Raw genomic sequence first — 21,719 nt, 5'->3', positions numbered from 1 at the left:
TGTGGGGTTGCACAGAGTCGGACACGACTGAAGCGATTTAGCAGCAGCAAGGGAGGAGGAATCACAAGACCGATCTGTTTGTGAATGTCACAGGCATGACACAAGGCGATGGAGGTGACTGTGATGGTGATGATGGTCATGATGGCAAAGATGAGAGAAGTGATAGTGATGGCGAGGATGAAGATGATCCTGGTGATGATCATGCCATTATGATGGTGGGGGTGGTGGTGGTGATGGTGGGGATGGGCATGAAGGTAGTGGTGACAGCTCTCTTGATGGTAATGATCATCCTGGTGATATTTATGGTGGCAGTGACGGTCACGAGGATCACGGCAATAGCTGTTGTGATGGTATTGTGATGACAATGATGGAAGTGGTCATGGTGATGATGCTGGTGAGGCTGAAAACGATCCTGGTGGTGACGGTGGTGGTGATTATTACGGTGATAATGAGGGTGCTGAAGGTGATCACGATGGCGGTGACGGTCTCGAAGGTCACAGTGATGACTGTTATGATGGTGACGAATGATGGAAGTGATGGTGAGGATAGTGGAGGTGATGGTGGTCATCACTATGGCAGTGACGATGGCGATGATGAAGGCCCACGAGGGCAGAAATCCTTGTTCACAGACGTATGTCCAGCTCTTAGAATGGAGGCTGACACAACACGCCCCCTTCATTAATACCTTCTGAATGACTGAGCTCGTCATCATAGTAATCATGACTAATGTTCTCCGGGCAGTTCCTACGGGTAAGGCTCCGTGTGGAGGGCTTTGCACGCATGATGTCATTGTATCTTCACAAACAGCCGCTGAGGAGGGTACTGTTTCTACAGCTCGGCAGGGAGTGTGAGCTTTGGAGCCTAAATGCCTGAGTTTGAGCCCTTGTGGGCCTGACCCTGAGTCAGTTACCGCTTGGTCTGAGTTTCCCCATCTCTTGAAGGGAGACAATAATAATATACACCCTGTGGGCTGCTGTGCTGATTAACATAGATTAATGCCTGTATGAGGGTGCTTAGCTCAGGGCCTGGCTCTTGATACCTGCTCTCTATGTGGTAGTTATCACTGTATTACCCCCACTGTATAGGTCAGGGCACTGAGGCACAGAGACGTTTGGTCCTGTGCCTCAGGTCACTCAGGGAGTATGCAGTAGGCTCATGACTGGAACCCAGGCCCGTCTGACCCAGGGCCCTTGCTCATAAGGTGTTACGTGCCCCCAGTCAGATCACCCTGGCTTCGAGGCCATATGCTGGCTGTGGGGACTCCGGAAGTTAATTTCCTTTCTCGAGTCTCAGTTTTCCCATCTGTACAAGGGGGGAGTAGTGGTTCTGCCTCCTGCCTCCTGGGGTGGTCGTGAGGATTAGAGGAGTTACTGCAGGTGACAGCAGAGCTTGGTGTGAGTTAACAAGAATGGTTGCGACCACTCCTCATGGTGCTTGTCTGTGCCCCACACAGTGGGGGCTCGCTCTCTCTCTTTTTTTTTTAATATGTTTTTGGCTGTGCTGGGTCTTCACTGCTGTGTGGGCCTTCTCTAGTTCCAGAGGGTGGGGTCTCCTCTCTGGCTGTGGTGCAGGGCTTCTCACTGTGGTGGCCTCTCTCGTTGCAGAGCTCAGGCTTGAGGGTGTGTGGGCTCCATAGCTGAGGCACGTGGGCTCAGTGGCTGCAGCTCCTGGGCTCTGGAGCACAGGCTCAGTAGTTGGGGTGCCCCGGTTTAGTTGCCCCAGGGCATGTGGGATCTTCCCGGACCAGGGATCGAACTGGCATCTCCTGCGTTGGCAGGTGGATTCTTTATCACTGAGCCACCAGGGAAGCCCCATTGTGGACTCTCAATACACTACCTCCTGCCCTCCCTACAGCCCTCAGAGGGAGCAATTTGACCCCTGTTTCGGAAAGGGCTTGGAGGCTCAGAGAGTGCAAGTTCCTTGCCCAGGGCCACACAGCAGAGCTGCAGAGCTGCCTCAGAATAACACCGTGTCCCTCAGCTCCCCTCCTCCCCCCTCTCCCCAGACCAGAGCCTGGCTCTGAGGTCCTGGAAGGTCACAGAGCTGGCGCCCCCGCGGTCAGGCAAAGGCCAGCGGGGTCCAGTTACTTGCTGGGGGTGGGGAGGGATATTGTCTGGGGGTCTTGGTAGATGAGCTGTCCGCCCCTGCCAACAGACCAAGGAGCACGCCGAGAATCCTCTGTTTCCCCCGGGTCCCATTAAGCCCTACGACTTAAATAACTGCTGACTGGTGCCCTGGGGAGGGCGTCTGCCTGCACTCCCCTTGCTGTCCCAGCTCGTCCGGGCTCCAAGGGTAGCGCTCCGACTCGGAAGCCAGAGGTTCCCTCTTTCATCCCCAGATGGGAGCACCTGCTCCCTGGCTCCAGGCCCCCCCGGAGAGGGTCCCCCCTGGGGGTTCAGAATCCTGGCTCCATCGTCTGCAAGCCAGGGTGGCGGGGTCTCCCGGGCACCCGGGCCCAAGGTCCCTCCACCCTCTGCCACCTTCTGCCAGCCCCGAAGAAGCGGGTGCTTAATTATCTGGTCACTTTATCCCTGCTTGGCCAGGCAGCTAAGCCCAAACATCTGGCCCCAGGGCCCATGGCCAGGATGGGCGGCCAGCCCCCACCTACTGCTGGCCTTGACCCCGGACACCTCCCCCAGGACATCTGAGCCCGCTCCTCTGCCTGCCAGCTTGCAACAAGCCCAAAACAGTAGCCGCAGAGGCCTAGCAAGCTTGACGCAGAGAAAACATTTGACAAAATTAACACCCATTCATGGTTTACAAACGCGCGCATACGTACACACACACACACACACACACACACACTGTTTGCAGGGTAGGAGCAAGGGGAGCCCCCTTAATCAGATAAAGGGTGGAAAGGGAGCCACAGGTCTGTCTTTTCCCCACAGACGATGTGACCGGCCACATCGAAAACCGCCGGAATCGAGCAGGTGAACGTTTAGCATTAATGACGGTTCAGCTGGGATGAGGGATCAATACTCTAAAATCGTGTTCTCACCATTCCCTGCACCTCCAAGTGTGTGTGACCCATGGATCGGAAGCGTCGGCCTTGCCTCCAGGAGCTGGTTAGAAAAGCAGAATTCCAGGCTCCATCCAGACCCCCCTGGATAAGCATCTGCGTTTTAACCAGGTCCGGGTCGGGGTGTGGGCGGGGCGGGGCGGGGGTGGTGGTGATGTGTGGGTGCAGCCCAGCCATTTGCATGTCTGAACTAAACACGAACTGCGGGCCACGGGCAGTGTCTCTCAGGCCTTGCACAGCCGGCCCAGGCAGAGAAGCGAGTGAGTTGGGTGCAAACCCCACTGGTTTAATGCTCTGCAGCCATTGACCGGCCTGACGTGGGTCGTGAACTTTGATTCTCTTGTGACCGGTGATTCTGCGTTTTGAAGCTGACGGGACAAGGAAGCAGGCTCTGTGTGCTCGTGCAACGTCTCACTTCCCTGATGGGTTCTGGTGACCAATTCCTGGCTGTCCGCCCTCAGGCAGGCTCCACAACCCCCTACCCTCTTGAGGGTCTGCCAGAGATTATCCTGGTGCCCAGGGAGCGTGACATTCAGTTGCAAATGGGGGATGGGGAGGGAGGGGGAAAGCTTTTCTTAAAAAAATTCTTTTATTTGTCTATTCCTTGGCTGTACCATGCAGCATGCAGAATCTTAGTTCCCTGACCAGGGATCGAACCCATGGCCCCTGTAGTGGAAACACAGATTCTTAACCACTGGATCATCACTGAGTTAGTCACTCAGTCATGTCTGACTCTTTGTGACCCCATGGACTGTAGCCCACCATGCTCCTCTGTCCATGGGGTTCTCCAGGCAAGACTACTGGAGTGGGTTGCCATGCCCTCCTCCAGGGGATCTTCTCTACCCAGGGATCAAACCTAGGTTTCCTGCATTGCAGGCAGATTCTTTACCATTTGAGCCACCAGGGAAACCCTAAACCACAAGGGAAGTCCCAGAAAAAAACTTATTTTTAAAACAAGAAATCCCACATTTTAATTTTATACTGGACACCCACAAATTTTTTTAACTGGTCCTGCTTGCATGCTTGGGGTTCCCCAGCTGGGGTGTAGCCAGAACTTCCTTGGTGATCACAGGCCTGTAGACACTGGGCCGGTGACTGGGGAGTAAGACCAAAGACTTTGGAATCAGACTCTGCCACCTTTTGACTTTAGGGTCTTTGGAAAGTACAGCCTCGACAGTCTTGTCTATAGAGAGGAGAGAGATGTGAGCAGTTCCTGTGTGACAATAGGTTCTGAATTTGGTGCTTTTAGAAAAAGGGCAGGGTTTTCCCTTTTGTTTTTAATGGGAACTCAGAGGCTCAGAGAACCTGATCAAGGTCACAGCATGAGAACCAGGAATTGCCTGTGTTTTTGTTTTTGTTTTTTAGAGCAGTCTCATTGAGATGAAATTTACATGCCAAATTAACCCTTTAAAATTTTTTATTGAAATATAGTGGATTTATAATGTTGTGTTTCAAGTGTCCAGTGAAATGATTCACTTATGCATATATGCATTCTAAGATTCTTTTCCATTACAGGTTGTCACAGGATGGTGTGTACAGTTCCCTGGGCTGTACAGTAGGTCTCTGCTTATTTGTTTGGCTGTGCTGAGTCTTAGTCATGGCAGGTGGGATCTAGTTCCCTGACCAGGGATCAAACCCAGCTCCTGAATTGAAAACGTGGAGTCTCAGCCACTGGACCACATGGTGGACTGTATAGTGTGTATATTTTAATCCCAAACTCCTAATTTATTCCCCCTTTCCCCTTTGGTAACCATTAGTTTGTTTTCTAAGTCTGCAAGTCAATTTCTGTTTTATAAATTAGTTCATTACTATCATTTTTTTAGTCTACCTATAAATGATATCACATGGTATTTGTCTTTCTCCGTCTGACTTACTTCACTTAGTATAATAATCTCTAGGTCCATCCAGAATTCACCCTTTTTGTATGTACAATTCGATGACTTTTTAAAATATGCTCAGAGAATTATGGAACATTCACACAATCTAATTTTAGAGCTTTTTCCACCACCATCACCACCCCCCAAAAGAAAACCTGCACCATGAGCAGTCACCCCATTTCCCCTGTGACCACTAAGCTTTCTTCCTCTGTGGACACAGAGAATCCTACAACAGATGGCCTCCAGGTTTTTGAGGTTCATCAGTGATGTGTGTCCATGCTTCCTTTATCTGCCTGCCAACGCAGGAGACACAGGAGACACAGGTTTGATCCCTGGGTCAGCAAGATCCCCTGGAGAAGGAGAGGGCAACGGGCTCCAGTATTCCTGCCTGGAGGATCCCATGGCCAGAGGAGCCTGGTGGGCTGCAGTCCAGGGGGTCACAAAGAGTTGGATAGGACTGAGCACGCACGCACGTGATATTCCCTTGTACGGATAGACTGCATTTCTTTCTTTTTTTCTTTTTCTTTTTCGGCCATGTGGCACAACTTGCGGGATCTCAGTTCCCCGACCAGGGACTGAGCCCCATCCTCTGCAGTGGAAGTGTGGAGCCCTAACCACTGGGCTGTCAGAGAAGTCCCTGGACCACATTTCTTTGATTGCTTTGCCAATGACTTGACATCTGGGTTGTGTCCACTCTTTTGGCTACTGTGAGCAGTGTTGCCATGAACACTCGTGTGGACACGTGTTTTATTTCTCGTGGGCATCTACCTAGGGCCGAAATTGCCGGGCTGTATAGTTACTCCACAGGCTTCCCTGGCGGCTCAGTGGTAAAGAATGCACCTGCCAACGCAGGAGACATGGGTTCAATGCTGGAGTTGGGAAAATCCCCTGGAGGAGGAAATGGCAACCTGTTCCAGTATTCTTGCCTGGGAAATACTCCTGAGAGGAGCCTGGCAGGCTGTAGTCCATGGGGTCATAAAAGAGTCGGACATGACTGAGCAACTGAGCACGCACGCATAGTAAGTCCAAAGTTAATTAATATTCCAAGGAACTGCCGGGCGGTCTTCCAAAGCGGCTGCCCCATTTTTCGAATTCCCCCAGCCCCACAGGAGGGCTCCAGCTTCCCCTCCTCGCCAGCACGTGTTGCTGTCTGTCTGCGTACTCCGGTCATTGCCCGGGTCTGAAGGCTTTTCAGCTTTCCTTTCCACGTAGATGCCCCAACTCCCATCTCCTCCAAGGGAGGGGCGGCCCCCTCGCCAGCACACACTCACACACCCACACTCACACCCACACACGTGTGCTCAGGCCCCCAGCCCCTGACGGGCGCGGCACAACGGCATGCACCTCGGACCCTTGAAGGGCTGGCCTGGATTAGAATCCTCCCGCTGCCTGACCTGCCGTGTGAGCTCAGGCAGGTGCCTTGGCCTCTCTGGGCCCCCTGTGCCCGCCCCTGGAGTGGGGAGGGTCTGAGGGACCCCCTCCAGCATCATCAAGAATTGCCACCTCCAGGAGTTGCTTGAGGGGTGAGCGGCTTCTTTCCGGTGAAGTGTAAGATCGGTATCCTGTGTCCCGTAATTAAGTAATGCTTAATGACTGCCCGGGGCCCTTCCTCCTGCCCCTCCCAGGGCCCTTCGCTGGTCATTATCGCCTCCTCCCAGTTAATCCCCAGCTGCCGCCACCAATTTGCGCCCTCCGCCCTGCCTTGCTCCTCTTCACTGCCCCCTCCCTCGGTGCCACCCCGCCCCAGCCACCTCCAGCTTTTCGGGGACACACTCTTGGCCTCGTTGCTTGGGCTGCTCACAGGTGAGGGGACAGGAAGTCCTGCTCTTGCTGCTCCCCCTCACCCAGTGCACCCACTATCTTATTCTCTCCCACAGCCCCCTACTCCAGGAAGCCCACTGCGATTGCCTGGGACACGTGCCCATGTCCTCAGGTCTCTGGATTGAATTTAGATGGAAAAGGTCCTTGGGGGTCCTTCCACAACCCCCCTCCCCACCAGACAACACCTCCGCGGCCGCAGCAGGGGCCTGGGGCAGGTGCGGGGGCCAGGGAGAGGGTGACACATGATCCGGCCTGGGTTGTAGCCTTTCTCTGGGCGGGCAGCCAAGGAGGCCACGGAGAGGAAGAGAGAGTGTTTGCAAACAGGGTAGCTGCCAAGAAGGGGCCAGGGTGAGGTGTGAAGGAGAGGGGGGGCCCAGCGCTGACTGGCAGCCGCACCTGGGACTCTGCTTCCCCGACTACACACACGCGTGCACATGCACACACACGCGCAGGCTCAAGGCCTGAAGCACACACACGGGTCCAGTGTCCGCACACAGCAAGGTGCACTCCACTCTCTACCCTCACACGTGGTCACACAGTTCCCTGAGCACATGGGGGGCTCGCAGACGCACAAAACACGCAACTCATGTTGTCCACGCGGAGTGAGACACACTCAACCCTCACGTCTCTCTGTCTCTCACAAACACACCATTATTTGCACACACACACGGGCTCAGATGGGTGCTCATGGACACACAAATACACACAAGTTTCAGGTAGGAACTTGAGAAATGCACGCTCCAGTTCCTGCCCGAAAATAGCCAGACATTTTCCAGCTCCGCTGTTTAATCCCTCTCCTTCTCAGACACTTCTGTGCAGAACAAGTGCAAACACACTCACCCCCAGGCACACTCACAAACGCACACACAGAGCCAGCATCTCCTTCGACGACAGGAGGGACCACTGTCTGCCATTCTTCCTGCCTCTCTGTGTCTGTCTTCCTCTCTCTGTCTCTCCCTTTCTCCTTGTCTCTGCCTCGCTTCCCTCCCTCCTCTGTCTCTGTCTCTCCTCCACAGTCTCTCTCCTCCACAACATGCCCTTCAGGGGACACTTGCACGCATGCACGCATGCACGCACGCGCACACACACACACACACACACACACGCTGGCCTTCTCTGTCCCAGGCTGACAGACCAACAGCATCACAGATACCTAAGTACCAGAAGGACTTTATTTGCAGAGAGTAGCTGAGGTGAGAAAGACAAAACGCATTACCAAGAGGGCGCAGACCCAGCTGGTGGGAGAAGGGGCAGAGGGGGTGAGGTGGGGAGTGGAGGGCGCTCAGGAGAGGAGAGACTCGGGCAGGACGACAGGTGTGCTCAGGAGAGCCGTGCAAAACCGAAGGGATGGGCCGCCTGCACGCCCACGATGGCCCCTGCTGCTTGGGCTCCACCGGAGGGGAGGCCTGCGAGAAGGGGGAGCAGGGGCGGCCTGGCTGATTTGTGGCAGGGGAGCGTGAACCAAGAGCAGCTAGGCAAAGGGAGCCGTGGGTGCCGCGGCCCGGGAAGGTGGACAGGTGCGGACGGCCACGGTGCTCGCTCAGAGACCCCCGGACCGAGGCGGCAGATAGGTGGGAAGCGGACGATCCCAGACAGAGGCGGACAGACGGCAGAGCAGCCAAGAGCCGTCCCGAAAGCCGAGGGGGCGGCGGGGGCGGCCGGGCCTGTCCGGAGCACCCCCGCCCCACCCTCCTCACCCTGAGTCTTCGTCCTCCCCCGGGTACACCTCCTCAGCCTCCCCCTCCCGCTGCCTCCAGGGCCGCCCCAGGAAGCCCCGGACGGAGCTCACGGGGCTCCTCCTCCGCGGCTGGGGCTCCAGCAGCCCCAACAGCAGGGTGTCGGCCGTGGGCGTCAGGCCGAACCAGGGCCGAGGCCGGTGGTCGGGCTGGCCAGAGGCCTGCCAGACGACGAAGTCCTCGTAGAAGGGGTCGGCCTCGGCCAGGGGCTGGTCCCAGGGGAAGTAGCCGGTGAGAAGGCAGAAGAGCAGGACGCCCAGCGCCCAGGCATCCAGGGCGGGTTGGATGGGCAGCCCCTCGGGGAGGGGCGGGGGCGCGCAGAGCTCGGGGGCCGTGTAGGGGATGGGGGCCCCGGCCAGGCGCAGCAGGGTCCCCCGCGGCCGCGTGTGGCCAAAGTCCGCCAGCTTGACCCGCCGGCAATCGGGGTCGCAAACCAGCACGTTCTCGGGCTTGAGGTCCCGGTATACCAGGCCAAGAGAGTGGACGTGCTCCAGGGCCGAGGCCAGCTGGGTCGCGCAGCGCTGGGCAGCTGCCTGCGGGAGGCCCACCTGCGGGAACGGGCGTCAGGGGCTGGGCCCAGGGCTTGTCCTCAGCCCCGGGGACAAGCGTCGGGGTCCCAGCTCCCCAGCCCACCAACAAGGGCTGGCCTTGGAGCTTGTCCTCAGCCCCTGGAAGCAGACCCAGGGCGACAGAGGCCTAGTTGGCCCCGAGGAGGCCTGGGGTGAGCCCCGTGGGAGGGGCCTGGGGGTGAGCCCGTGGTGGGGGGGCCTGGGCTGAGCCCCATGGGGGGCCCTGATGAGGCCTGGGGTGAGCCCGTGGGCCCAGGGTGAGCCTGTGAGGTAGGCTCGGCGTTGCCTCCGTGACAGCCGTAGACTCGGAGGGGCGCGTCCATCCCACCAGACCTGCGGGCGCGGTGGGGCCCCTGCAGGGCGACGCGCTCAGGCTGCCCTGAGTGTGACTCCTGAGGCCCAGGCTGAGCAGGGTGTCCGCTCCAGGCCCACCCCCGCCCCCGCCCCCCCCAGCTCCAAGCTCCGGGGCCGACCCACCTTGGGACGGATGTAGGCGATGAGGTCGCCGTGCAGCACGGGCTCAGTCAGGAAGCTGTAGGAGTCGGCCGACTCCAGGCCGACGCCGCAGGCCGCCACGATGGCCGCATGCGAGCCCAGGGAGAGGCCCACGCAGAACTCGTAGAGGAAGCCGCGCAGCGTGGTGGAAGCCTTCGGGAGCTGCTTCAGAGCCAGCACCGTGCCTGGGGGCGGGGTCGACGTGAGCCTGGGCCGCCCCCTCCTCCGCCCCGCCCCTGCCCACCCACCCTAAAGCAGCCTGGCCACCCAAACCCCGCTGGTGGTGCGGAAAATGCTGTGTGTGCTTAGTCGCTCATTCCTGTCCGACTCTTTGCGACCCCGTAGACTGTAGCCCGCCAGGCTCCTCTGTCCCCGGGATTCTCCAGGCAAGAATACTGGAGTGGGACTTCCCTGCTGGGCCAGTGGCGAAGACTCCACTCTCCCGGTGCAGAGGGCCTGCCTTAGGTCTCTGCTCAGGAACTAGATTCCACGTGCTGCAGCTCAGACCCAGTGCAGTCAAATAAATAAAGAAATAATAATTAAAAAAAGAATACTGAAGGGGGTTGCCATTTCCTCCTCCAGGGGAATCTTCCCCACCCAGGATCCAACTCACGTCTCATGCATTACAGGTGGGTTCTTTACCAGCTGAGCTACCAGGGAAGCCCAGTGGTAACAGCATTTAATGCTTCCCAGGTGGCACTAGTGATAAAGAATCCGCCTGCGATGCAGGAGAGGGTTTGATCCCCAGGTGGGGAAGACCCCTGAAGGAACAAATGGCAGCCCTGTCCCGTATTCTGGCCTGGAGAATCCCATGGACAGAGGAGCATGTAGGGCGGCAGTCCACGGGGTCACAGAGAGGCCGGGTGTGGTGGGGGAGGGTCACCTCCTTGCCTGAGATACCTGAGTGCAGCCCCTTCGTGTGTCAGCAGCGCCCTGAATTCCTGCCAGCTGTCAGCCACCTCCCATGTCGAGGACTGGTTCTACCCTCTGGGGGCAGGTACACCTTCATGCCCCAGCACCGCCCAGGGAAGGCATCGAGCTGGCCTCCAGGTGGGCGAGGCCCCCTCACGGAGCCCGTGGTTCCAATTATCGCTCGTGTCCCCAGAGTTCTGTGATGACCCCGGTCTGTATCTCTCTGCATCTCTCTCTCTGATGAGCTGACCGGCATCTCTCCTTACTGCCTCCCGCAAAATTCACACCTTAAAGTAGTCCTTATGCCCATTTTCACAGAACGTGACCGTATCTGGTGACGGCGCTTTTGTTTTTGTTTTGGCTGCACGGCTTGTGGGGTCTTAGTGCCCCCGACCAGGGAGTCAACTGTGGCCCTCAGCAGTGAAAGCGTGGAGCCCTGAGCCGTGGACGCCAGGGAGTGCCCCGGAGGTACGGTCGTGAAAGAGATAAAGTGAGATCACTGGGGGTGATCCCCAGTTCCAGTGTGACTGCTGTCCTTCCGAGAAGAGGAAGCCTGGACGCAGACACGCAGGCAGGCGTGAGGACGCGGGGAGAAGCTTGGCTGTCTGCAAGCAGAGGAGGGAAGCCTTGGGAGAAGCCCGCCCTGCTGAACTGTGGTCCCCCCAGTCTGCAGCCCTTTCTTATCAGCTGACAACTGCAGGGAACGGACACACCCTGTCATGCAGGGGTGTCCTTGGAGGCAGGGCTGGTGCAGGTTTTTCCCTGGGGGCCCAGCTGTCCCCAATCCCTGGTCAGGGCTGAGCCCTGCAGTCTCCTTGGATGCTGACCAGCAGTCTGGGGCCGGGGCCCGTGTCCTGCACACCCGCCCTGTGCTGGCCTCGCTGAGTGCCCAGCAGACAGTGAGTCTCTCATCGCCCCCACAGTGACTACTGAGCTGGCCCGTGTGAGGGCCACCGGGGGCAGGGGTGGGGGCAGCTCCGTCTTCCTCCCCATCGTCCCCGGCAACCAGAGCCCCTGACATCTCCTCCGGGATTCTCAGTTCTCTCAGAGAAGGGATCATCACCCCTGTGTTAGAGGAGGAGGCTGAGGTTCAGAGAGGGCCAGGCCATTACCGAAAACACACAGCCTGGAAAGGGCGTAGGTAGGACTGGGCTGGCGTTGCAGACCCCCTGTCCCTGTGCCCTGCCTTCAGACCCCGGTACCTTCCTGCCGGTGGGTGACCAGCCAGACACGGCCGAAGCGGCCCCGGCCCAGGGCACGCACGTGCTCGTACAGCTCGTCCGCCTCGGCCCGGACCAGGCTCTGGGCGCTCAGCGCCATCCGGGCCTCCAGCGCCCGGGCAGCCTCCTGGCCCTGCCGCAGCTCCTCCGCTGTGAGGCCCCCCAGCCCCTCCTCCTCTGCCCGGCTCTCCGTGTGCTCTCCATGCGCAGCCTCCATGTATTCCGTGTGTGATGCTTTCCCCGGCATCCCTGCAAAGGCAGAGGAGAGGGCGCCCGGACTCAGTCCTGCCAGAACAGGGCCAAGGGCGGGGAGGGCCTGGGGGCTTGGAGTCCTGGGCCTGAGGGAGGAGGGGCTGGGGTCACGACCCCCTGGTCCAAGGAGGAGGGTGGCGGGTCACTGGTTCAGGCCCTTGTGACTCGGTTTCCCTCCTTGCCAGGGGCGTCTCTGGGGCAGCAGACCCGGTGCTGGGTGGGGTGAGGTCAAGTCCGCGGCCCCGACGTGCCCGCCCTGCCCCCACCGCCCTGCGCCACCTGATGGCCTGAGGGTGAAAGATGAACCAGAGGACTCGAGACACCCCCCCCCACTGTTTCCAAAGCAAACAGACTTGGGCCCTGGGGGTGGATGAGGAGCCTCCGTCTCCTAAGAGCAAACAGGTGCTCAGCCCCCAGGGGCTGCAGGGGGCGGGCTGCACGCTCGCCTGGGCACGCTGGGGTCCTGGGGGAACCGAGCTCTTGGGATGGGCTGTACAGCCCTGGGGTGGTCTGCGGTCCAGTACTCACAGCCCCAGCCCCTCCTCTTCTCTCAGACCCAGGGGTCCAGGCCCCCAGCTCCCCCTCCCTCAGCCCCGGGGGTCCAGGCCCCCAGCTGACCCCTCTCCTGAGACTTGACACAACTCACATATCTTGGGGCCCCCCACCCCAGACTCTGTGTCCCCCACGCTCAAGCACTCTGCAGTCTCAGTGTCCGTAATGAGCTGCTGATCCCCGAAGGACCCAGCGCTCCGACCACCTGCCTGGCTTCTCTCTCAGGCACTGCCCACCTTGGGCTGTTTGACCCCTGCCTCCTCCTGACCTGGGCTCCAACCTGAAGACCTCAGCTTCTCCCAGGCTCGCCTGACCCTTCGGCTGCCCGCTGTGGTCAGTGCCCAGCACTCAGAGCCCATGCCAGCAGAGGCCTGCCCGCAGCAGGACCCGCCCCCACCTAGGGGGTCGGAGCCCCGCCCCCGGCCTCACCCCTGGACTCTCTATGGGGAGAGCGACACCATGCGTTGTGGCCCAGAACTGGCTGCAGCCAGACTGTCCCAACCCAGGGACTCTGCCTCCTCCCCAGAGCCAGGGTCCAGACCCCACACCCTCTGCAGAGCCAGAGTCCAGACCCGGGCCACTCCTCCTCAGACGCAGGGGTCCAGCCCCCAACCCCTCCCCCCTCAGGCCTGGGGGTTCAGACCCCCAGCTCCTCGTCCCTCAGACGTGGGACTCCAGGCCCCTGTATAGAATGAAATCGTTCATCCAGCCTGCCCCGCCTTGACCACCCCTGGCTGCCCCACAGTGTCCCATGACGGGTCAGACGCAAGTGTTTTTGGTAAGGGGAGTCCGGGGGAGGAGGCACTGGGGTCTGCCGGGGAAAGGATGACACAACAGGATTCCAGAACGATGCAGTGAGGAATGACCTCAGACTCGGGCGAAGGGGAGCAGGTGGTGCGGCAACTGGGCGGGAGGGCCTCGGGGGAGGGACGGGCGGAGGGGCGTCCCAGGCTCAAGTCTTCAGACTGCAAGGTGGGGGCGCAGGCAGGGACCCCTAGGACTGAGGTAGGGGGCCTGGGGGGGCCACACAGCCCCGCCCAGGTTTAGAGCGAGATGACCGATGCCAACTCACTTGCTTCTTTTTAAGTAAGCTTTTGATTTCAGAATCATTTTTATTGTTTTCAAGTCTTTATTGAATTTGTCACCATGGTGCTTCTGTTTTACGTGTTGGTTTTTTGGCCCTGAGGCGTGTATAATCTTAGCTTCCCAACCAGGGATTGAACTTGCACCTCCTGCGCTGGGAGGCAGACCTCTGAACCTCCAGGGAAGTCCCATATCCCAGAATCATTTCTGGATGCACAGGACAGCTGCTTTGAGCTCCCACGTCCCCTCCCCCAGCTCCCCGCCAGGTGAGTCCTGACCAACCACACGTCCATTTGTCCAAAGGAAGATAGGAACTGTCAGTCAAATGGTAGACTTGTCTCAGGTCCACAGCAGCCCTTATCTGTCACAGGGTTCAGTCCCAGACAGCCCTTGTATGTGGAAGCCTGCGGGTCAGGCTTCCAGCAGCCGTGACTGTGCTGGGTGCAGGGGATGCTGCCTTGGGTCCATGCAGCCCCTGCCCTGCGGGTCTGTGTGCTGGGCTGCAGGGGGCGCATGGGGTCTGGCAGAGGTCCCTGCAGACCAGTTGTGGCCCTTGGTGTGGACGGGACTGCATGCTCTCAGGGAGCTGGCCCAGGAGACTCTCTGGACAGGAGGAGAGCCCGAAAGGAGGCACAGGTGAGAAGGACCAGGTGCATCCGGACGGCCTGAGAGGGGAGATGTGAAGTGGGGGGCACAGGTCACTGTGATACGGGCTCCAAACGAGCGGGAGCAGCCCCCAGGGGGCTCTGCTTCCTGGAGGCCTGGAGTTGGAAAGGAGGCATTCTCGGAGGAGAATGCTGGGCGTGCAAACGTCTGTAGGCAGGAGAAAGAGTGTGTATGTGTGTGTGCATGTGTGTGCATTATGTGCTCACGTGCCCACATGTGTGCAGGTATTTGTGGGTGCATGCACACGTGTGCACGTGTGTGCATTTGTGCATCTGTGGACATGTGTGCATGTGTGCCTGTGTGTGCATGTGTGTCGATTTAGGTCCAGAAATGGTGAGTGACTCCTATAATGTCACCCAGGGCCCAGGAAAGTGGACGAGATGGCAGGTGAGGGTTCCACGGTATTGAATCTGGAAAGCCGTGGTCAGCGGGCGTCCACTAAGATCTTAGAGGAGAGGAGTGACTGCTCAGAGGTCCACAGACACGGAACACATCCCCACGGGGCAGAAACGCATATGCGGGAGACATGGCACTTCCTTTCAGGAAGACAGGACAGAAGGGTGAGGGAGGGTCCTTGAGGGGGGGAGGGGCTGGGGGCCTGCACCCCCGGGTCTGAGGAGGAGAGGCTGGGGGCCTGGACCCCTGGGTCTGAGGAGGAGAGGCTGGGGGCCTGGACCCCCGGGTCTGAGGGGGCAGGGGCTGGGGGCTTGGACCCCCGGGTCTGAGAGGGGAGGGGCGGGTCTGAGGCGGGAGGCGTGGGGCCTAGACCCCCGGGGCTGAGGGGGGAGGCGGGGCTGGGGGCCTGGACCCCCGGACCTGAGGGGGGAGGCGGGGCTGGGGGCCAGGACCCCCGGCTCTGAGGGGGGAGGGGTGGGGCCTGGACCCCCGGGTCTGAGGGAGGAGGGGCCGGGGGCTCCAGACCCCCGGGTCGTCAGCTGGGAGGGGAGTCGTGCGTCTGAGCTCAGCCTTCGGTTGTGAAAGGCGCAGGGCGCTCTCGGTTCTCCCAGGGCGCAGCGGTCTCTCCGCGCAGGTGGCCGTGGTGGCTGGGGACAGGGCCTCTGGGGGCGGGGCCTCTGGCCCGGGCTCCAGCCACCTGTCCCGGTCACCTGGTCAGGGCTCTCCCGCATCTGTGCCTGTCCTCCCCCCGCTGTCACCGTCCTCCTCCTCTGACCACTCTTCTAGGCTTGCTCCGCCCTCCTCCTCCTCCTCCTCCTCCTCCTCCTCCCCGCCCTCGCTGGACATGCTCCCCAAGCCCCCAGCTCTGTCTTTGTTCCCGTTTAACCCCCAGTCATCTCCCAGGAAGTCCAGGACGACCAGCGGGGGGCTCCTGGTCTCAGGATCCAGATCCAGGAGCCCCTGGAACAGGGCCAGAGCCGGGGGCGCAAACTGGTCCCAGGGGGGTGGCGGCCGGGGCGGCTGGGGCCTGGCGGTCATCCACCCCGCAAAGACCTCGAACTCGGGGTCAGGGGCCAGCGCCACGTCCCAGGGGAAGCAGGCGGTGGCTGCGCAGAAGAGAAGCACGCCGAGCCCCCAGGAGTCCAGGGCGGGCCGCAGGGGCAGGGTGTCGGGGGGCAGCAGGACGCAGAGCTCGGGGGGTGCGGAGGGCAGGGGCCCTGGGGGCGCCGGGGTGGGGCTGCCCTCGGGCCGGGTCAGACCCAGGTCCCCCAGGGCCACGCGACTGCACACAGGGTCGAAGACCAGCACGTTGTCGGGCTTCACGTCTGCGTGCACCAACCCCCGGCCATGGAGGAAGTCCAGGGCTCCTGCGAGCTGGGCCACCACACGCTTCAGCAGCAACTCTGGGAGGCCCTGGGGTCAAAGGCAGAGGGCAAAGGTCACCCTCCGTTCCTCCTCTTTGCTGCTTCCTGGGGTTCAGGAATCTGAATGCCAGGACCACTGGCTACCAGGAGTGTCTCTGACACATCTCCCAACACCTTCTCCCCCTCATCCTCAACCACCAGCTCTCCCTGTAGACCTGCCCTCAAATGTTTTCCTCACCAGGACCCCGCATCTCACCAGAAGCTCTGTAACTTCCATCGAACTTTGTCCTGACACTAACAACCACTCCTTACATTTCTTATCTTCTCTCCACAGACCACAAAGATCTCCAATGAAACCCTAAATCTCACACTTAACTAATGAACTTAACTAATCTTAGTCCTGTACTAATTGAGGTCCCATCTCCAACTCAGACCTAGTTCGAAAGTCCCAGCATTTACTTTATTAATTGATTGATAGATCTGTCCATCCAGCTAGCCAGGCAGTGAGACAGCAACCCATCCATCCTAACCCCAACCTGTCATCTATCCAACAGTCTACACAACAGGGTTCCAGTCAGTATCCATTCCACCAGCTAGTCAGCTGTTCAATAATTTGTCCAGTTATTTAGTATCTGATATCCATCCATATATTCCTCCATCCTTCAATCCATCCATCCATCGACCCACTCATCCACCCATCTATTCATCCATCTTTCCTTTCTTTCATCCATCCATCCACTCATTTGTCAGTCCACCCTGCAACCCACCCATCCATCCATCTATCCACCACCCAACCAACTATCCACCCATCCACCCACCCACTCATCTATCCATCCATCCATCATCCATCCACTCACCTATCCACCCACCCATCCACCCATCCATCCACCCACCCACCCACCCATCCATCCATCCACCCACCCACCATCCATCCACCCACCCAACCATCCACCCACCCATCTACCCACCCATCCATCCATCCATCCACCCCCCCATCCATCCATCCACTCATCTACTCACCCATCCATCTACCCACCCATCCATCCCTCCACCCATCCACCCACCCATCCACCCACCCATCCATCCATCCACCCACCCATCCACCCATCCACCCAACCAGCCATCCAGCCATCCACCCAACCAGCCATCCAGCCATCCACCGCCCCATCCATCCATCCACTCATCTACCCACCCATCCATCTACCCACCCACCACCCACCCATCCACCCATCCACCCAACCAGCCATCCAGCCATCCACCCAACCAGCCATCCAGCCATCCACCGCCCCATCCATCCATCCACTCATCTACCCACCCATCCATCTACCCACCCATCCATTCCTCCACCCATCCACCCACCCATCCATCCATCCACCCACCCATCCATCCATCCACCCAACCAGCCATCAACCCACTCATCCACCCATCCATCCATCCATCCATCCACCCACCCATCCACCCACCCATTCATCCATCCATACACCCATCCACCCACCCACCCACCCACCCATCCATCCACCCACCCATCCACCCATCCACCCACCCATCCATCCATCCACTCATCCACCCATCCATCCATCCACTCATCCACCCATCCATTCATTTAGCCACCCACGCACCCATCCATCCATCCATCTAGCCACACACCCACCCATCCACTCATCCACCCATCCATACATCTATCCATCCATCCATTCATCCATCCACTCATCCACCCATCCTTCCATCTAGCCACTCATCCATCCATCCACTCATCCACCTATCCATCCACCCATCCATCCACCTACCCATCCATCCACCCACCCATCCACCCATCTACCCACCCATCCACCCATCCACTCATCCACCCATCCATCCATCCACCCATCCACCTATCCATCCATCCACCCATCCATCCATCCACTCATCCACCTATCCATCCATCCATCCATCCATCCATCCACCCACCCACCAACCCATCCATCCACCCACTCCATCCACCCATCCACCCACCCATCCACCCATCCACTCATTCACCCATCCATTCATCCATTCATCCACCTATCCATCCATCCACCCATCCATCCATCCATCTACCCATCCATCCACCCATCCATCCATCCATCTACCCATCCATCCACCCACCCACCCATCCACTCATCCACCCATCCATCCATCCACTCATCCACCTATCCATCCATCCACCCATCCATCCATCCATCTACCCATCCATCCACCCACCCACCCATCCACCCATCCACTCATCCACCCATCCATTCATCTAGCCATCCATCCATCCATCCACTCATCCACCCATCCATCCACCTAGCCACCCACCCACCCATCCACTCATCCACCCAAACATCCATCTAGCCACCCACCCATCCATCCACTCATCCACCCATCCATCCATCTATCCATCCATCCATCATCCATCCACCCATCCATCCATCTAGCCACCCATCCATCCATCCACTCATCCACCCATCCATCTAGCCACTCATCCATCCATCCACTCATCCACCCATCCATCCATCCACTCATCCACCCATCCATCCATCTATCCATCCATCCATCATCCATCCACCCATCCATCCATCTAGCCACCCATCCACCCATCCACTCATCCACCCATCCATCCATCCACTCATCCACCCATCCACTCATCCACCCATCCATCCATCCACTCATCCACCTATCCATCCATCCACCCACCTATCCATCCACTCATCCACCCATCCATCCATCCACCCATCCACCCACCCAACCAGCCATCTACCCATCCACCCATCCACCCACCCATCTACCCATCCACCCACCCAGCCACCCAGCCATCTGTCCCTCCAGCCTTTCTTCCATCATCCCACTATTTCCCTCCTTATCTCCCTTGCTTCCTTTTTTCCTCCTCTTTATCCCCAAACTTATCTGAAATCCAAAGTTTATTCCTAAAGATGAAAGTGAAAGTCGGTTAGTCACATCCTACTCTTTGTGATCCCATGGAATGTAGCCCACCAGTCTCCTCTATCCATGAGATTCTCCAGGTTAACAATACTGGAGTGGGTTGCCGTTCCCTTCTCCAGGGGATCTTCCTGACCCAGGGATCGAACCCAGGTCTCCTGCATTGCAGGCAGATGTTTACTCTCTGAGCCACCGGGGAAGCTATCCCTAAAGATGACCCCACCTTAACCTCACATTCAAGTACCCCTAGAAGGTCATGGATTCAGTCCAGACCTGGTCTTTCTAGAGAGAACTCCATTACAGTCCCTCTCCAACTCCCTGTATACACAGACACATCCTCAGCCATCTCTGCAGCTGCACACATGGTCTTCTCCACACTCACAGTTGGCCTGTCATCAACTTGAAGCTCAGCTCATCCAACTCCACCCTCACTCTTTCCCAGTCCCACTGCCATTAAAATCCTATCTCTCCCTCTGTGCCCACCCTCTCATCAGACCTGATCTGTCCTCTACCTCAATCCCAACCTGTCGTCCAGGCTAGCTTGTGTTCAGATGGTTGGATGGATTAGGGCTGGGGTTAGTCATGGAACTGCGCTGAGAAAGAGAAAGAAGGAGGTTGCCTGGAGGAGGGCATGGCCACTCACTTCTGTGTTCTTGCCTGGGAAACCCCGCAGGCAAGAACAAGGAGCCTGGCAGGCTACAGTCCACGGCTGCGCCAACGCCCTTGGGGGCTTAGTGGGGAGCTCCCTCTGGGAGTCAGGGTGGGGGACAGGCCCAGGGGAGGGCCGACATCAGACCTGGACAAGCCCCCCGCCTGCCCGCCTCACCCGTTCCTGCAGCATCCCGCTGAGGTCCCCACAGGGTGCGTACTCCTGGGCGAAGGCGAAGTGTCGCGGGGTCTCCAGCGGTCCCGCCAGCGTCTGGAGCAGGCCTGGATGTGACGACACACAGCGGCCCACACAGAACTCTCTCAGGAAGGTGGTTCTGAAGACTGAGGCCCGAGGGAGGAGCTTCAGAGCCACGGCCCGACCTGCCAGGGGGCGGGGGCAGAGGGCAAGTCAGGGTGCCCTGAGCATCCAACCTGGGGCGGGGCACGGTGCTTGACCTCTGCGTGCCTCTCCTGTCTCCATCTGTGGGGGGTTGGTTAGAGGCCCCCTTCCCTGGGGACTCTCTCTGCTCTGTCTCAGATTGCTGTGTGACCCTGCACCACTGCCTGACCCTCTCTGGACCTCCGTTTCCTCTCGCGTGAACTGAGGGACGTGGCAACTGGACTAGCAATCCTAGTCGTGATCCTGCCTCGCTGTGTAACCTCAGGCAAGCCTCTCCCACTCTCTGGGCTAGAGCTCCGGTTCCTTGGGCGATCACAGAGCTCTTGACGTTCTGAGGGCCCCATCGGGAGGAGTCCTGGTCAGCTCCCTGAAGGGATGCTCCCTGTTGCGGTGGGCATGAGTTCCCTAAGAGGGGGCCATCCTGGGGTCTGCCCTTCGGTGGCCACACTCACCCCCTTGGCGAGGCCGGGCAAGCAGCACGTGGCCGTAGGAGCCGGAGCCGAGCCTCCGGATGAGGCGGTAGTGGGCTCGCAGACTCCGCACGGGAGTCACCCTGGAGGCCGTCAGGTCCACGAGCCTCTGCAGGGCTGTGGCTGTGTCCTCCTGCAGGAGAGGGACGGGACGGGGGGTGGGGGGTCAGTCAGGGCATCGGGCCGAGCCGGGGGGCCCGGGGGCCCGGGGTCACTGTCCCCAGCGAGGAGGGTGAGTCACAGTGACTCACCCCGCCTCAGGCCACCTGTTTTCGGGCCTTGGCTGGGTCACGGGTGATTGTCTCAGTGGCCCTGCCCACGGTCATCTGGGGCTCCCCCCAGAAGCCCCCAGCCCCACTTGGGGCCGCCTCCTCCCCAGCCCATGCCCCCTGCCCCGCCCGCCTCTCTCTCCATCCTCCTCTCTTCCTGTGTCCTGCCCCTCTATCTGGGGACGTGTCTCCCGGGGCCCCAGTCTTGCTACGTCTCCTCGGGTTCCCTGGGTCTTGGATGTCTCTGTCTCCCTGCTCTCCTGTTGTCTCTGTGTGTCTCTCCATGTCTGCCCCTCAGCCCGGCCCATTCCTCCTCTCTCCGTTATCTCCTGCCTCTCACCTCCGGGTCCCCATCTTCCTGCTTCTTGGGGTCCCTGAGCTCCATCTCAGGGTCAGGCCAGCACGCCTGGTCTGGGCTCCCCGAAAAGCCACCCGCCCACCAAGCCCCGCTGCAGCCCTGAGCGGAGCCACGGCTGGGGGGTTGGTCTGCGAGGCCCACTTCCGTGTCCCCACTGCGTCTGGGCTGGCAGCCTGCCCTGCGCAGCCGCCCCCTCTCCTTGCACCTCCCTGGCTCGGTCCAGCCCGAGTCTGAGCGCCCGAGGTCTTGGGGTCTCCCTGCCCGTCTGTTGGTCCCTAGCCCCCCACTCTTGTCCCTAGGCTCTCCCCACTGTGGCTGCCTGTCCGTCCGTCTTGGGAGGCCCCGTCTGTCCCCTGCCCTGGGCGCCCTCCCGTCTGTCTCCCTGCCGTCTTTGTCTCTGCCTTTGTCCCTCCCTTTTTCCGGCCGGGACAGCTCAGAGACATCCCGTCCCCCCACACCTCCCCGCCCGCGGCCCCCCTTCCTCCCCCGTCCAAACTTAGACCAGCCTGGACTCTGGGCTCTGCTCCCAGGACAGAGGGGACAAAACATAGCCTGAACCCCAAGGGCTGGGCCGGAGGGCAGCAGGCAAAGGGGAGACGGGTGCTTTGTGCCCTTTACCTGGGACACGGGCCCTGGGCTATGTGCATCTAGCCTCCCCCGTGGCCTCCAGAGGCC

The 21,719-nt window shown here is 59.5% G+C and overlaps 2 protein-coding genes across 3 annotated transcripts; both read right to left on the bottom strand.

The window, feature by feature from the left end:
• Positions 1-7,871: 7,871 nt before the first annotated feature.
• On the bottom strand, positions 7,872-12,868 carry SBK2 (SH3 domain binding kinase family member 2). 2 transcript variants are annotated; one of them, XM_002695406.6, is made up of 4 exons: positions 12,722-12,868; positions 11,632-11,898; positions 9,500-9,702; positions 7,872-9,001 (listed from the first exon to the last, which is right to left on the bottom strand). In XM_002695406.6, the coding sequence occupies exons 1-4, from the start codon at positions 12,810-12,812 to the stop codon at positions 8,411-8,413; spliced, it is 1,152 nt and encodes a 383-aa protein (XP_002695452.4). In that variant the 5' UTR covers positions 12,813-12,868; the 3' UTR covers positions 7,872-8,410. The 2 variants fall into 2 exon arrangements, with proteins under 2 accessions (XP_002695452.4, XP_005219786.1); XM_005219729.5 differs by having other exon boundaries at positions 12,690-12,792.
• Positions 12,869-13,559: 691 nt separating this feature from the next.
• On the bottom strand, positions 13,560-21,443 carry SBK3 (SH3 domain binding kinase family member 3). Its single transcript, XM_002695405.6, has 4 exons — positions 21,027-21,443; positions 20,400-20,550; positions 19,726-19,928; positions 13,560-16,011 (listed from the first exon to the last, which is right to left on the bottom strand). The coding sequence occupies exons 1-4, from the start codon at positions 21,069-21,071 to the stop codon at positions 15,313-15,315; spliced, it is 1,098 nt and encodes a 365-aa protein (XP_002695451.3). The 5' UTR covers positions 21,072-21,443; the 3' UTR covers positions 13,560-15,312.
• Between the last annotated feature and the right edge of the window lie 276 nt (positions 21,444-21,719).

This window comes from Bos taurus, chromosome 18, assembly GCF_002263795.3.
Source record: "Bos taurus isolate L1 Dominette 01449 registration number 42190680 breed Hereford chromosome 18, ARS-UCD2.0, whole genome shotgun sequence".
Classification (NCBI taxonomy): Eukaryota; Metazoa; Chordata; class Mammalia; order Artiodactyla; family Bovidae; genus Bos; species Bos taurus.
The sequence above is the reverse complement of the archived record's forward strand: the minus strand, read 5'-3'. Positions and strand labels throughout refer to the sequence as shown.

Excerpts from the sequence above, each read along its gene's own strand:
- SBK2 (XM_002695406.6), bottom strand. The coding sequence starts at position 12,812 with ATGGGCTCTGAGTGCTGGGCACTGACCACAGCGGGCAGCCGAAGGGTC. Across the intron at positions 11,899-12,721 it reads GTCTTCAGGTTGGAGCCCAG|GGATGCCGGGGAAAGCATCA; the intron begins GTCAGGAGGAGG and ends CTGCCTTTGCAG. Across the intron at positions 9,703-11,631 it reads GGTCACCCACCGGCAGGAAG|GCACGGTGCTGGCTCTGAAG; the intron begins GTACCGGGGTCT and ends CCCCGCCCCCAG.
- SBK3 (XM_002695405.6), bottom strand. The coding sequence starts at position 21,071 with ATGGAGCTCAGGGACCCCAAGAAGCAGGAAGATGGGGACCCGGAG. Across the intron at positions 19,929-20,399 it reads TGCCCGGCCTCGCCAAGGGG|GTCGGGCCGTGGCTCTGAAG; the intron begins GTGAGTGTGGCC and ends GCCCCCTGGCAG. Across the intron at positions 16,012-19,725 it reads GCGGGATGCTGCAGGAACGG|GGCCTCCCAGAGTTGCTGCT; the intron begins GTGAGGCGGGCA and ends CTTTGACCCCAG.